Here is a 17,478-nt window from a genome sequence, read left to right as displayed (position 1 = left end):
TTATTTAAAAAATACAGTGCTGTATGTATCGAAGAAGATGTAAGTGGACTTTCGCACCTCAAACCTGTGTTGCCTGAGGGTCCAGTGCAATCTGATTTTGATATGGACATCTCCGAGCTGCCTACAGACCCACAAAAAGAGCCCTTCCAGCTCCATGGGTCTTCTAATCGTACATTTTTGAGGACTCTAATATGCGTGCTCTGGTCAGGGCCATTCTAGCCTACACTAGGCCTTTTTCAGTGGTGTGCTGGAAACCAAGTCTGGCAGGGGGGTAGTGCAGGGAGGACTCCCTGATTTGTAGCATTTACTGATTTCTATGGTGTCAGTACTCCAATCGTTGCCAATTAAAAGCTACCAACTGGATGTCACTCAACGTGGAGTTGAGAAGAGATGCACACAATTGGCTTTCCTCTGGAGAGCCAGCCATAAGCCAGCTGCAGCATAGCACTGTTTTGCATTTTTAAAAAAGGCACCCTCTGGGTAGAGGAATTAAGAAAGGTACTCCCTTAGGGAAAATTTTAAAAAGGCACCTCTCTGGGCAGACTTGCGCCACAGGTGCCTTGGTGAGGAGATAGCAGGTGCCGTTTCCTCTGCACATGGCCCGTTGCAGGAAATGTGAGCTAGATTTTAGGTCCATTCACCTCCTCAACTGGGTGCCTTTGTGCCGTGCACAATTGGCACAACCTTACATGGCAGTCTTGGCTTTGATTCATGACTACTTTATAGTTAAGTAAAATGTGATGGAATAAGGGAAAAGAGAACCAAGTTACCTCGCAGCCTGAAAACCTGCTTTATGCAGATTATAGGATTATTACCAGTTGGAACACTAATTGTTTTTAAAATTAGCTTAATTAACAGAAGGCTATTATTGCTAAAAATGGCTTTCAATTATACTATTCCAGGGATAGACATAATGATAAAGCTAAAAAGACTTCAGAAGTGTGATACCTACAATGCTACATGTTTAAATTCAAGATCATTAAATAAATATATTTATCTTCAGTGATTTAAATCCTAACAATAGTCAAACCCAGGCATATGTGACTATTTTAAATTTAAGGTAGTTCTTTACTAATTAAGAAGGTGTTCATAACTCCTATTTAGCCTGCCAATTATTCTGTGAAAGTTATCCTCCCCCCTTTTTTACAGATGACGAAACAGACTAAGAGGTGAAAGAATTCAAGGTGATTCAGAAAATGGATCCAAGACCAGTTCTTCTGCCTAAATCTCACTCTTTTTACTACTCTGTGCTAATACAGACATATTTCAGTATTGTGAAACAGACCATTTGAGATGTCTCTGGTGAAGATATTTTATTTTTCATAAAAATATAATTGTACAATGCTCTTCAGAGAAAGAAAAATTCCCTCAATGCCCCCAAATACCACGTGGATTAATAATCTTCCTCTCTTTTAAAACTAAATATGTAATTGATAATATGCAACCGATTTCTTGTGAAATATAGTTATTTATGTTTTTTAATTTTCTTTGCCTTTAACTAAAGCTAAGTCCAGTTTAAACCTATGCTTTTTGTAATGAGCCAAATCAAGTCTATCATAATTCAAAGATGATGAAATAAAATGCTAAATGGTGATGCTGATAAATACTGTCAATTAGCTGGTACACAGTGATATGAATTTGCTGCAGTAAGACAGATTCTAATTTAGATACAACAGACAGGTTTTAGATAAAATAGGAAAAAAATTTTAATAATGTCAACTATATCCTAAAACTTGACCTGGTCAAACTTATGCCATATTATATTCAGTTGTTCTAATACATGGCAGGTCTGTGCTAAGTTAATGACAGAATATAACTGGTCTAAATACACAAATATATATTTTCCCCTTACCTTCCTTTCTTTGGGGGAAGAAAAAAAAAAAAAAGGAAAAGGAAACATTACTCTCTTTACTCAGGGAGCAAAGAGAACAGCACTGATCCGGAGGGACAGAGCTCAATGATTCTCTCACCCTCTGCTGGGTGTTGTCATTACAGAAAGCGAGAGATGCTAGGATTTCAGTATGCTGCTGCTGAACTGGAATGGGAAAAGAAATGCTCCAGCTGTTTTACTCAGTGACATTTATTAACATGCTTCAAGTGGCCAAACGTGCAGCCAGCACAATACCCGAAGCAATGAAAACATTCCTTTTTAAGACCCAGGAACTTTCTCTTGGTATGATCTACTTTAAAATAGCAAAAAGATCGGTTTAGGAATAAACTCAGTAAGTTGTAATTTACTTTCATCCAAAATTACACATCCTCTACCTGAGGACAAAGTCGCTGCTCTTGTAAAGATACTAGGGATGAGGGTGGAGGGTAGCTCAAATGACCCTGTAATTTAAAGTTACAACCAGAGAAGAAATACTTCAAGCACAATGGAGACATTCCATTGAAGAGCCACATTCATTTTGGAATGTTTGCTTTGAAAACAACTCTTCTGGGGAATTCAAAAGGTACTGAACAAAGCAACACAGAGTAAATCTTGGGTTGTTTTGCAAAATAAAAATATACATTTGAGTAGACCAGATGGCAAAAACATACCCATTACAGTCTGAACACTGTATTTCAAACACTTAAATTCTGAAGGTCTGAATATTAACAATCTTTAATCTATCTATATTTGTGATCCTAAAAAGACATTAAATACTCTTAGACCCCCAGTCCTCCAAAACATAGAGAGACCCAACAGGCTGGGCTAGTGGTATATCAGTAGTCACACAGGACTAGACGAGATCTGAGTTTGCAACCTACACACAAGAGATCTTCAGGAACTCAGGCTAAGGGGAAGCATTTTATTCAAAGGTACGGCCTAAGAGAAGGGGGGGAGAGTACCTTGTAATCTGGAACTATGTGGTCCATCTCTTGTTTCACCTCACAATCTAGACTATGAAGCCTCCTCGTAAACTGCCATTTCATAACAAAACATACTGTTTAGAAGCCAAATATTTGCTTCATTAGAGCTAAGAACAATTATAACTTAGCAGCAACAGAGAACACAATTCCTGATTTACCTATGGGAAAGAGAAGAGAGAGTAATAAAGTGTCTCAGTGGGGAAACTGAAAGATTCCTAGTCTATCTGCATATATAGTATAATGAGCTTGATTCCTCAACCATCACTCTGTTTGACAGTCAGAAAGAAAGTAAATATAACTGTGATGGGAACTGGAAAGAACCACTCTGGCCCTGTGCACCTCCTGCCAGGCCTGCCAGCCACGTGCTGTGCACAACTCCAGCTCAGTGCTTCGCTCCAGAGCGGAGGCGCTGTTAGGGCTGAACCAGATGCACACCCACAGTGTATTTCTTCCTGGCTCAGAACACATTCCTAAGGAAACTCATGTCAGGGAAGAAACTAAGTGTTCTGGTTATGCCTACAGCCATTAAATCTACTAGCAATTTCTCCCTCGTTTTGTTCCAGATCTCTTGAGGCAGAAACTCGATCTCAGCAGCTAATTTCATCCTATTTTCTTTAGAAAAATTCTCCAAGTTAGTTGAATACACAAGGCAATGTGTGTGAACATTCACTCCTACCTCCCCACATACATATACAGACATACGAAAGAAACACATACATACATACATACACACGTACGTACGTACGTACATACATACATACATACTCTAGGTTGTCAAGATGACGTGTGCTGCTGAAATGCCTAGAAGGTTACTTCCTGCTTAAAAATAAAATTTGACTAATTATTCTCCAAGTATGGATTAGGCCCTAGCAAACTTTTATAAATATAGTTTGAGAAGACAGCAACGAAAGTTTTAAATAGAGGCTGTCTTGAGGGCTTTCCTGATGGATTTTGTTAACATGTACATTATTTAAAACAGGCATATCATTATGGATTATAAAAATAGAAATGTATATATTTGTTAATACATATTCACAGCTTATGCTGGAATGGCTCACAGGAGAAATCATGGTTCATGCAGAAAATAAACATTACTCAAGTAAATATAAACAAATAAGATTAGGTCCATTAAGGCTGAGAACTTATTAATCAGCCCACTTGGTTTCTCTTTGTAGGGCAATCAAAAACATAAAAGAAGGTGACACCTAAACACACATACACATACAATGACATGAAATACATGGAAAGAATATAAATTAACCAATAAAGCAATGTGGAGTTAAGGTGCAAAAATACAATCTTCACCCACTTCTCTCTACTCCTGTGTTTTCAAGCATTGCAACATGTTCAATGCCATGGGTGGCAAGGCCAACCAGAACAGGTCTGAATGTTTATAAATTTTCTAAGTGTTGAAAGTTAAAGCAAAATCCTTTGGGATCTATGATCACACATTTTGGTAGAAATTGCAGATTTACAGAGATGACTACTGAGCAGTAGGTAGTAAATGGAGCCAAGAAGTACAATCTTGCCCATTCATCCTCCATAGGAATCAGAATATTGGCTTCAATCAGTAACTCGTCATTTTATATCATCTTCACCCTAAAAGATAAATCAAAGTTACCAATGTAAGAATGCTTGTAAGTCAATGAAGCTTGGTTAATTGGTTTTAAAATGCATTTCGTTTGTTTAGTATCTATGGAGAAAGGATTTTTAAAAATACAGACTGAAAGAAAACTGAGCTGGTTTGGCTTTCTTTCATTAATTCAATTTAGATTAAGGCAAATGTTACCTCATCTAAGAAAAGCTATCAAAAAGAAAACCCTTCGGGGCGCCTGCGTGGCACACCGGTTGAGCGTCTGCCTTCGGCTCAGGGCGTGATCCCGGTGTTATGGGATCGAGCCCCACATCAGGCTCCTCTGCTGTGAGCCTGCTTCTTCCTCTCCCACTCCCCCTGCTTGTGCTCCCTCTCTCACTGGCTGTCTCTATCTCTGTCGAATAAATAAATAAAATCTTAAAAAAAAAAAAAAAGAAAACCCTTCAATTTTATAAAAATATTTTAAGAGGGGCATCTGGGTGGCTCAGTCGGTTGGGTGGCTGACCGCTGGTTTGGCTCAAGTCATGATCTCGGGGTTGTGAGATCGAGTCCCATATCAGGCTCTGCACTGAGCGCAGAGTCTGCTCGTCCCTCTCTCTTCCCCTGTGTACTCCCCACACCCTGCTCTCTCTCTTAAAAAAATAAATATTTTTTAAAACTTTTAAAAGATAAAACGTTTATAACATGTTCTTATAACTGTTTCAAGTGCTCCCAAAGCAGTCACGATGATGAAGAAACCAATCCATGACATCTTCATTACAAAATCTTTCCAGTCTCTTCAATAAACGGTGCTGGAACTACTAGATATTCACACGCAAAAGAATTAAATTGGACCTCTATCTCACATCATACAGAAAATTAACTCAAAATAGATCAATGGCTTAAAATATAAGAGCTAAAACGATAAGACTCTTAGAAGAAAACACAGGGGTAAGTCTCCATGACGTTGGATTTGGCAATGGATTATTACATATGGCAAAGCATGAACAACAAAAGAAAAAAACAGATAAACTGGACTTCATCAAAATTTAAATGTTTAAATGATTTGGCAATGGGTTGTTACATATGACAAAGCATGAACAACAAAAGAAAAAAATAAATAAACTGGACTTCATCAAAATTTAAATGTTGTGCACCAAAGGATACTATAAAGAATGTGAAAAGACAACCTACACAATGGGAGACATATCTGCAAATCATATATCTGATAAAGGCCTAGAACCCAGAATATATGAACTCTTACGACTCAACAACAAAATGAAAAACAACTCAATTAAAACATGGGCAAGGGACTTAGACATTTCTTCAAAGAAGATACACAAATGGCCAACAAGAACAAGAAGAGATGCTCAACACCATTAGTCTTCAGGGAAATGCAAATCAAAACCACAATCAGATATGACTTCACATCTTAGGAAGGCTATAGTTTTTAAAAATGGAAAATAAAAAAACGCTGGCAAGATGCAGAGAAATGGAAAGCTTCATATGTTACTGGTGGGAAGGTAGAATATTTCGGCCACTATGGAAAACAGTTAGTGGTTGCTTTAGAAGTTAAATACGGAAATACCATATGACCCAGCAATTCTACTTCTAGGTATATACCCCAAAGAACTGAAAACAAGTACTCAAACACAGCATACTTGTATACTTGTACGCTCACGTTTCAAAGCATACTGTTCATAATAGCCAAAAGGGAGAAACAAATGTCAGTAGATGAATGGATAAACCAATTGTGGTATACATACACAATGGAATATTATACAGCCATAAAATGGAAGAAGTACTAATATATGCTACAATGTGGATGAACCTTGAAAATATTATGCTAGGTGAAAGAAGCCAGACATAGAAAGTCACATGCTGTATGTTTCCATTTATATGAAATACCCAGAATAGGTAAATCCATAGAGACAGAAAAAAAATTGCCAAGGGCAGGAGGGAGGCAGTAAGAGCAAGTAACTTAATGAATTCAGGATTTTCTTTGGGGGTGATAAAATGTTTCGTAACCACATAGAAGTGGTGGTTGTACAATACTGTGAATGTACTAAATGCCTCTGAATTATTACTTTTAAATGGTTAATTTTTTGTTATGTGAATATCACCATAATAAAAAAAAAATCCTACAGTGACCGGCTACTGTATTAGATAGAGCCTGGACTAGGTGAAGACAGGTATTCCCATTAGAGCTGTGTGACCTTGGGCACCTTAGCCAACTCCTCTGCTATTTCTTCATCTATAAAATAAAAAGTGTAATTCCTTAACAGAATCATTGGAGGGAATATATAAGATAAATACACGTGAAAGTGTTTTGTAAGCTGTAAATCAAAATACAAATAAAAGGCATGATTACTGGGGCACCTGGGTGGCTCAGTCATTAAGCGTCTGCCTTTGGTTCAGGGCGTGATCCTGGCATTCTGGGATCGAGCCCTGCATCAGGCTCCTCGGTTGGGAGCCTGCTTCTTCCTATCCCACTCCGCCCGCTTGTGTTCCCTCTCTCACTGGCTGTCTCTCTGTCAAATAAATAAATAAAATCTTAAAAAAAAAACGGCATGATTATTAACAATAACTAGAATGGTATACTCCCATTTATGGACTAAGTCTATTTTAAAAAATTTCCATACATTTATCAGTTGCTCTTCATAGATCCCATGTAAAATTCATTTCAATATTTAGAATCTAATACCATTTCACTTGCTTATCAGTGTATTACAAATGACATCAACATTTATTTAATGACATACCAAGGAAAGAAGTCAAAGGAAACCCTACCATAAGACGCTCCTCTAAATATAAACTCTCCCACTCAACGTACTCACAGGAATTGCTATTAGCATCTGTCTTCCCAGCTTTTGTGTGCCTGCTTGAGTTCTGCTGAGATTTGCTCTGCTCTTCTCCAGTGAGTAGGGCCTTGATTTCGGAAGGGATTTTTCCTTGGTCCATTGCCATGCACCACTGCTTGTACTGAAATATGTAAAATATATTTAAGTAAAATTTTACCAGAGTTCAGGAACCATTGGTAGAAATCCTAGACATAATAACTCTCGTAACTAGAGGTCAGACTGGCTGCTGGGAATCCTACCCTCCACCATATTTCCTATCTACCACGTAGGACACGTATGAGGCCTGCCATCTTTCAGAAGAGGGTAGGCAACGGCTGATGGATCTTCCTGTGATACACTTGGAGTAGTGTTTATATTCAGAATGCCCCTCTGGTGAAAAGAACATCTCCCCACAGTGTGCCACTAATTAGAATCCTTCTCTTTTTGCTAACTGTCATATTATCATTTCTACTCCTAAAAGAAATAATTCTGTAATTTCTGTTCTCTTTCATAAACGTTCACTGAACACCTACTTTCTACCAGAATGTGCACTACGGACTTTGGGGATATACAAAGATTAGTCAGTTCAAAGGGTACGAACGTGAGGAATAATTTACAGCATAAGTCAAATTATATATACATTTATATAAATATATATATATAAATATTTTATAAATCTACTGAATAGTATATATCTGGACTCTCTTCAGGCCCCAACCTTATTTCTTGCCTTTTAAAATGCTGAGGTAGTAGCCTGTCCCAGTTTTGTAATGATCACAGTAGTACTCCCTCTTCTCCAACCATCACCTCCTGCCCTGAGGTCACAGTAATGAGATTTCTATTCTCTTTTACATTGCTATAGCCACCACCCAGAGTCTTAATGAATGAATGAAACATACTGAATAAAATATGTTTAAATACAAATGGTATACTATGCATACTGTTACATATTGCTATATTGCTTTCACTTAGCAATATATTATAAATGTCTTTCTACACCAGTAAATATATATGTGCATTGTGATTTTTCACTGGCTGCAAAGTAGTCCAATATATGAATGAGGTATAATTTATGTAACCAATCTATTGTACATTTGGCTTACATTCCATATTTTTCTTTCATAAACAGTCCCTCACTGAAATAGTCATGTACATTCTGCTTCCACCAGCACTGTGCAAAAATGCTTATTTGCCTACATCCTGGCTAACAGATTAATATTCTTTCCCATATTTGTCAAATGGATACATGAAAATTGGTATCTTTGTATTTTAATGTGTATTTCTTGACTACTAAGCTTAGGTTGATTTTTTCATGTGTTTACTGGTAGACTTTCTTACCATTTCCAGTTCCTCTCTGAGGGCACATATGGCTCTTTCCCGACTGGATACCAACTCTTCCAAATACTGATATCTTAGTTTTTTCCTAGCTCGACATTCTCTTGCACTCTGCCGGCTCCTCTCGAGTTTTGCCTTTAAGTCAATTTTGGCTGGCTTCCGACCACGCTTGCCGGGCTTCTTTACTTTGCCCCCAACCACCTTCAGCAAGAGAGAAAAGAAACCGTTTTTTTCTCTCAGTTCTGTTTCTAGGAAAGTGGCTATGGCTGCATATTAGTAAGGAAAACATTTATAAATAATAAATAAATGAAACCTATGAAACTAAGAAAGCATAATCCCATGAAATGCCTTATGAGTCTTGGTTCCTGATTTTTTTTTCTGATACTTTTGATACTATGAGTGTGAGAGAAGAAATACTGTAAGTTTTCATTATTTCTTCAATAATAAACTTTAAGTAGTTCAACAGTAAACTTTATGAACCATATGTAGCTGGAGACTAAAATCTAAAAGACTGCCACTAAATATTTTGTTCACAAGGAATCTTTATTGACTTGAGAAAATAGTTAAGTAAAAAAAAAATCAGTATTTAAAATTCTAAGTTCAGTGTGATCTCAACATTATAAAACAACACACAGAAGAAAGGATATTTGTTAAAACATCAATAAGGATTTCTCTGACAGGTGTCATTATAAATAGCTTTTTACTTATCTGTACTTTTTATGATTTTTAAATGTTTACAATTAGAAACATAAAATCTGTATAAAATTGTATGTATATACAAATATATATTATATATATTTATTAGATGTTTTATTTTTATTTATTTGAGAGAGAGGGAGAGTAAGAGGGAGAAACAGGTTCCCCACTGAGCAGAGAGCCCGATGTGGGACTTGATCCCAGGACCCTGAGATCATGACCTGAGCTGAAGGCAGATGCTTAACCGACTAGCCACCCAAGCACCCTATAATATATATATATTTATAAATATGTATCTTGTGCAATTTGGCTATGAATTCCCTCTTCAAATCTGTTGAGTCCAAAGGAACACACAGGAAGTCCCTGACATCCTCAGGATAATTCTCTCCTGCCTTTAGAAGCCTATAATTATAACCCTAGACTGTCTCAGGGGATTTCTACCTGCTCCCACTGGTCATACGACATCCTTTCAGTAGCTCTGTTATTCATTTACCTGCATAGGCACAATTTTTCGGTGACTGACAAAGTAATTGTTTAGATTTGGAACCTCCCCAAGTTCTTATACAACATGTAACTATGAGCTAAATGTGATGAATTTTTAAATATATCAACCTGAACTTGTACATCAAGTAAATTTTCTTGAAAGCAATTACCTTGAAAGGGGTTACATTTATTCCAATGGACAAGCTTTTTGGGAAAGTGCTTTTAGAGCTAGTTTCTTACAACCTACAACACAGTTTGCCTCAGATTATCTACTTTATCTGATGAGGTTGTGAATGATGTCTAGTTCTTTCTGAAAATTACCCTCAGGGAATAAAAATGTCACAACTTCAGTATTCTGAAAGGAATATTGCTGAGGTTTTAAAGGCAACTGTTAAAGAGAAGATGCAAAACTCGAACACTGACAAATCACTGGAATAAAGTAGCAAGTTTACCAGGTAATAAAACTCAAACTCAATATTCATGTGGATATAAAAACTCTCATTTGTTTGTTTGAAAATCACTATTAATATCACACACCAACAAAGCCCAGTACCCTATAAAGGTCAGATCGTTACTAAGTATAATGGTTAGGTGGAAAACCAAACTGTAGATATGAATCAGCCACATTACCAGACCCTGGGTGATAACATGACGGCCGACCACTGCATCGTGCATTTTGTAGGGTGGCTCTGAAATGAGACTGAATACTCCAAAGCTCTGGGAAAAAACTTTCCTTTCCAGCACTACTGTAAAGCTAGCTGCTTCAGTACTATTCCCAAATTAGTTTCAACGTTTCAAAAACAGGTCCTTTAGGGGTGCCTGGGTGGCTCAGTCAGTTAAGTGTTCAACTCTTGATTTCAGCTCAGGTCATGATCTCAGGGTTGTGGGACTGAGCCCTGCATGGGGCTCTGTGCTCAGCAGGAAGTCGGCTTCTCTCCCTTTTCCTTTGCCCTTCCCCTTTCCTCCCTTCCCCCAAGAACTCTCTCTCTCTTAAAAACAAATAAAAAAACAGGTCTTTTAAAGCTTTTTATACTATGCATCATCATGTTTTTATTCCAATATAATAATATATACCTCAGGAAACTGCACAATTATAATGAAATATTTTGAAATCATCCTACATTGAAATAAAGTATATTTGCTATTGCTACAGTTTTAAAAAGCAATATATTTATAGCATAAATTCAGGTCTATAGTAAAATAAGTGGTAATCACATCTATTCTCTGTGTAGTGAAGTGAATCATCAATCACACAACACTGTAATCTAATACCGCATACATTGCTGTTTTTAATTAATTCACGAGAGGCTGCCTTTGAGAAACCAGCAAGAGGACACAATGTACTTCAGAGACTTGACTGATTTTTGAAACAAACTTCATACAGTCATAAAAATCCAACAACAGTTATAACCCTTTGTTTAGTTTTCATGGTAGTAATATTATTTTATTCCTTTTCTTTTTTTTATTAGAAAGGCATAGTAAATAAATCCAGGTTCCTGTATTATATGTCCTCTCCTGTAAAATTACATTAAAACCACATAACCACCACTTCTCTAATTTAATTTTTCCTCAATGGTAGACTGAATTTTTGGCTTTGGGTGCAGCTAAAATCTGATTAGTGTACCAGTTTTCAAGAGAGTCAGGTACATTGCAGGACTACTGAGAATCTTAAGTATAAGAGCATTTTGTAAAGAAAAAGGTTATTTACAGGGGTGCGTGGGTGGCTCAGTTGGTTAAGTGTCCAACTCTTGATCTCAACTCAGGTCATGATCTCATGGTTGTGCGATCAGGCCCCAGGTCGGGCTCCATGCTCAGTGTGGAGTCTGCTTGAGATTCTCTCTCTCCCTCTGCCCCTCCCCCCACTTGAATGCTCTCTTGCTCAAAATATGTAAATAAAATCTTTTTTTAAAAAAGAGAAAAGAAAAAGGTATTATACAAATGTGGGTTGGTATACTAGTTGCCTTAACAGCTGAACTTCATATATTTCATAAGCCATAATGATTAGGGGAGGGTTAGGAGAAATTAATAGAAGGAACCAGACACTAAAACTGAAATCAACCTCACAAATTCCTCCCACATATCTCTGGGCCAAAAATCATTCTTACCAATGTTTCATAAAATTTTCACAAACTCAGTGATTACCATATTGTCCCCTTGCTCTCTCTCCTATTTCTTCTATAAGGAAGCACATTAATGTGGCTAAGTAAAAGTACTGATTTTTATGCACCAACAAAAACGCCAAAGAAAACTATGAAAATAATGTAAAATTTCACTTTTTCTATTCTAGTTTTATTTCTGTTCACATAGAGCCATGTGAAATTTTAAATAGCTATCTTTAAAACAGTTGTATCTTTATCAACTATCCATATTACTTCTCCCCCCTCCAAAACACATTTGTGAGCCAGAAATAGAAAGCCCCAAGGGAAACACTCAGAAAGCTTGTCTCCCTAGCCCTCACCATGAACAAACTTACTAGCCATTGAGTTTTTCTCACTCTCCATGCAGAATTTATTAACCCAAAGGTAGATTTCAGTAGGGATTTTGCAATACCAAGTTTGTCTTCATTTTATGTTAAAAATGTTCAAGTCTATTTATCATAAGCAAGTAAGACTGAAGATCCTACTTTTCTGTTAACTAGTTGTTGTTGTTGTTGTTTAATACTTTCTCCATTGTGACAAGCTAAAACTAAATGTTATTTTTAGAAAGTAAGCACCAGGGACTGTCATATAATTCTATCTTAGTACACAGCAATTATTTAATAAATACAGCAGATAAAAAACAAAAGATGTTCCTAAATAATTAATAGGTTAAAGAAGAGATAATAAGGGAAATGAGAAAACTACTTTGAGATGAATGAAAAGGAAAACCCAACATCCAAAATCTGATGAGATGCAGCTTAAGCAGTGCTCTGAGGGAGCTGTAAATGCCTAAACTAAAAAAGAAGATTTGAAATCAATAACCTAACTTTCTACCTTAACAAACTAGACAAAGAAGAGCAAATTAAACCCAAAGCAAGCTGATGGAAGGAAATAACAAATATTGGAGCAGATATAAATGAAATAGAGGATGGCAAAACAATAGAGAAAATCAATGAAACTGAAAGTTGGTTCTTCAAAAAGGTCAACAAAATCAACAAACCTTTCGCTAAAATGGTCAAGAGAAAACATTCAAAATACTAAAATCAAGACCAAGAGAGACATCATCCCTATCAACTTTCCAGATATAAAAACGGTTACATGGGATACTATGAAAAATTATATGCCAAAAACTAGATAACCTAGAAGAAATGGACAAATTCCTAGAAAGACACGAAGTAGCAAAACTGACTTGAGAAGAAATAGAAAATCTGAATAGACCTGTAACAAATAAAGAGATTGAATAAGTAATTGAAAAATTTCCCACAAAGACCAGGTCCAAGTGACTTCACTGGTGAATTCTACCAAACATTTAAAGAATTAACACCAATTCTTTATAAAGTCTTCCAAAAACCAGAAAAGACCATTTCCCAATTCATTCACTCTATGAGGCCATTATTAGCCTAATACCAAAATCAAACAAAGATATCACAAGAAAACCACAGATCAAAGTTTTTTGAATATAGATGGAAATATCCTCAATAAAATGCTAGCAGACTAAATCTAATAACATATAAAGAGGATTATACACCATGGCTATGTGCAACTTATCCCAGTAATAAAGGTAGGTGTAACAACCAAAAATCAATTACTGTAATACACCGTATCAATAGAAAAAAAGGGCCAAAGTTATATTTTTTTTCCTAAAGAGACTCTGAAAAAGCACTTGACAAAATCCAATACCCTCATATGATTAAAAAACACTCTATAATGAATAAAGCTAACTCCCTCAACCTGACAAAGGGTACCTATGAAAAACCCACGGTTTAGTTTTTTTTTAATTTTTTAAACTTTTTTTTTAAAGATTTTATTTATTTTTTTGACACAAGAGAGAGCGAGCACAAGCAGGGGGAGCGGGAGCAGGAGAAGCAGGCTCCCTGCCAAGCAGGCAGCCCAACTCGGGACTCAAGCCCAGGATCCTGGGATCATGACCTGATCTGAAGGCAGATGCCCAACCAACTGAGCCACCCAGGCACCCCAAAAAACCTAGTTAACATCACACTTAAAGGTGAAAGATTGAAAGCTTTCCCCCCAAAGATGAAGAAAAACCAAAGGTCTTGTGTTCTCTCATCACTTCCATTCAACATTGTATTGGAGGATCTAGCCACAGCAATTAGGCAAGAAAAAGAAAGAATTCATTCAGATTGGAAAGGAAAAAGTAAAACTATTTCTATTTGGGGATAATATGATCTTATATATAGAAAATTCTTAGGGCACCTGCATGGCTCAGTTGGTTAAGCATCCAACTCTTGATCTCAGCTTAGGTCTTGATCTCAGGGTCAGGAGTTCAAGCCCTGTGTTGGGCTCCACGCTGGGTGTGGAGCCTATTTAAAAAAAAAAAAGGAATAGAAAAGAAAAGAAAAGAGAAAAAAAAGAAAAGAAAAGAGAAAAGAAAAGAAAGAAAATTCTAAGGAATCCACAAAAAACTATTAGTGGTAATAAATGAGTTGAGGAAGGTTGCAAGAGACAAGATCAATAAATATAAATTAGCTCTGCTTCTATACACAATGAACAATCTGAAATGAAATTATAAAAACATTCATTGAGAACAGCATAAACACGTGTGGTGATAAGCACTGGGTGTTATACACAACTAATGAATCACTGAACACAACAACAAAAACTAATGATATACTATATGCTGGCTAATTGAACATAACAATAAAAAAATAAATCAGAAAAAAGAGAATAGCATAAAAACATACCATTTAGAACAGTATTTTATCGAAGGTATTTGCACCCATATTCATAAAACATATTGGTCTACAGTTTTCTTATGATATCTGTTTGGTTTTGGTATCAGGCTAATATTGGCCTCATAGAATGACTTAGGAATAAATTTAACAAAAGAAGTGTGAGACTTGTACACTGCAAACCACAAAACAGCATTATAAGAAACTAAAGATCTAATAAAAAGAAAGACATCCCACGTTAATGGATTGAAAGACTTAATATTGTTAAGATGGCAATACTCCCCAAATTGATCTACAAATTCAACACAATCCCTATCAAAATCCCAGCTGGGAATGCCTGGCTGGCTCAGTTGGTAGAGCATCTGACTCTTGCTCTCACAGTCGGAAGTTTGAGCCCCATGTTGGGCGTAGAGATTACTTAAAAATAATGAAAATCACTAAAAAAAATAAAAATAAAGTAAATAACCAATAAACATATGAAAAAACATTCAATATCATTAGTCATTTCAGAGCTGTGATTCAAAACCAAGAAATAACACTTCATACTCACTAAGATGGCTATATAATAAAAAACGGCCAATAACATGTCAAGATGTGGAGAAATGGAACTCTCATATATTGCTGGTGGGGATATAAAATGGTGGCCATTTTGGAAAACCATCTGCATGTTCCCCAAAATATTAAACATAGAATTACCATATGACCCAGCAGTTCCACTCCTAGGTAAAACCCAAAAAGAAATGAAAACATATGTCCACATAAGAACTTGTACAATGCATGTTAACAGCACCATATTTCATGATAGCTAAAAAGTGGAAACAACCCAAATGTCCACCAACTGATGAGAAGAAAACAAAATGTAGTGTGTTTATACAATGAAACATTATTCAGACATAAAAAGGAATGAAATACTGATATATGGTTCAGTACAGATGTACGCTGGGAACATTATGCCAAGTAAAAGAAGTCAAACACAGATGGCCACAAACTGTGTGATTCCATTCACATAAAGTGTCCAGAAAAGGCAAATTTATAGAGATAAAAAGTAGATTTTTTTTTTAAAGATTTATTTTTTATTTATTTGACAGACAGAGAGACAGCCAGCGAGAGCGGGAACACAAGCAGGGGGAGTGGGAGAGGAAGAAGCAGGCTCCCAGCCGGAGCCTGACGTGGGGCTCGATCGCAGAACGCCGGGACCATGCCCTAAGCTGAAGGCAGACGCTTAATGACTGAACCACCCAGGTGCCCCAAAAGCAGATTATTGATTGCTTAGGATGGGGGTGGTGAGGGGAGGGAAAGAATGGGGAGTGGCTGCTAAAGGGTTTCTCTTTTGAGTGGCTGCTAAAGGGTTTCTCTTTTTTTTCTTTTTAAAATTAATATACTTTGCTTTTTAGAGCTCTTTTAGGTTTACAAAAAATTAAGCAGAAAGTGCAGAGTTCCCATATATCCCCTTTTCCTCCACCCTTCCAGTGTCCCCTATTATTAATATCTTGCATTAGTGTAGTACATTCATTACAATTAATGAACCAATGTTATTAATAAATACAAAGTCTACATTAAGGTTCACTCTGTGTTGTACAGTTCTATGGGTTTGACAAATGTATGTATCCTGTATCTACCATTATAGTATCATACAGAGTATTTTCACTGACCTAAAAATCCCATGTTCCACCTATTCCTCCCTCCCTCACCCCCAAAATCTTGGCAACCACTGACCTTTTTACTACCTCTATAGTTTTACTACCTCTATAGGATGCTGGGATCATGACCCGAGCCAAAGGCAGATGCTTAACTGACTGAGCCACCCAGGCGTCCCAACAGGTTTAACTTTCATAGAAAGAGGAGCTGTGTGCTCTGTAGGAGCTTCTTAAAATGAGGAAGGATCCAGGGTCCAGATTAAATACTATTCCAGGATAGGGGAGTTAAGATGGTGGAGGAGTAGGGGACCCCTTTTTCAGCCGGTCCCCTGAGTCGAGCTGGATAGGTACCAGACCCCTGAACATCCACGGAATCAGCCTGAGACGCAGGAAGAGACATCTGGATCTCTACAAATGAACATCTCCAGTGCTGAGTATTGAGGTATGAAGTGGGGAGCCGCGAAACCGCGCACAGATATCGGAAGATAAACGGAAGGGGGAGGGAGCCGCCGCGTTCGGGCGCCGGGAAGCGGTAGCCACTTGCATGGGGGAGCAGGCGGACTCATGGATGGCACCCGCGAGACAGCAGACTGAGACCATGGGCCGGGAGCACGCGCCACCAGGCATCTCACGGAACTCCGGAATTCCGGTGTGCTCACTGGATCCAGACTGAGACCGGGAGCTCCGGGAGTATGCGCCAGGCGGCTGGCGGCGTTAGAAACACAGAGGACAGAGACGCGCCGGCCCTGGAAGTGAGGGCTGGGACGCTGCAGGGTTGAGCAGAACCAACAGTAACAGAGTTAAAGTGGCCAGAACATCAGTGGAGAACGGTCTGCGATCCCTCTGTTCTGTGACAGAGGCTGAGATTCGGCCGCTGCTGCTCTGACTCTCAGAAGAGGCACAGCAGACCACCAGGGAAAGCCGCCAGAGAACAAAAGCATGGAAATACCGGCTCTCAGTGTGCCCATCCCCATCCCCCCTCGCCGGGGACACGGAGACTCTACCCAAACAGGGTTGCCTGAGTATCCGCGCGGCAGGCCCCTCCCCCAGAAGGCAGGTTGAAAAATCAAGAAGCCCACAACCCAGGGTGCCCGGGTGGTGCAGTCATTGAGCGCCTGTCTTCGGCTTAGGGCGTGATCCCGGCGTTCAGGAAAGGAGTCCGTCATCGGGCTCCTCCACTGGGAGCCTGCTTCTTCCTCTCCCACTCCCCTGCTTGTGTTCCCTCTCTCGCTG

General features: G+C 38.0%; 1 protein-coding gene across 1 annotated transcript in view; it reads right to left on the bottom strand.

Moving 5' to 3' along the window:
• Positions 1-1,291: 1,291 nt before the first annotated feature.
• Positions 1,292-17,478, bottom strand: part of CREBL2 (cAMP responsive element binding protein like 2) — a 26,065-nt gene continuing 9,878 nt past the window's right edge. The window contains exons 2-4 of the mRNA XM_034645611.1: positions 8,605-8,802; positions 7,264-7,408; positions 1,292-4,452 (exon numbers count right to left, since the gene is read on the bottom strand). Of these exons, the coding sequence (XP_034501502.1) occupies positions 4,448-4,452; positions 7,264-7,408; positions 8,605-8,802 (348 nt within the window). The 3' untranslated portion in view covers positions 1,292-4,447. The remainder of the gene's footprint in view (positions 4,453-7,263; positions 7,409-8,604; positions 8,803-17,478) is intronic.

Source organism: Ailuropoda melanoleuca, chromosome 16, assembly GCF_002007445.2.
Source record: "Ailuropoda melanoleuca isolate Jingjing chromosome 16, ASM200744v2, whole genome shotgun sequence".
Classification (NCBI taxonomy): domain Eukaryota; kingdom Metazoa; phylum Chordata; class Mammalia; order Carnivora; family Ursidae; genus Ailuropoda; species Ailuropoda melanoleuca.
The sequence above is the reverse complement of the archived record's forward strand: the minus strand, read 5'-3'. Positions and strand labels throughout refer to the sequence as shown.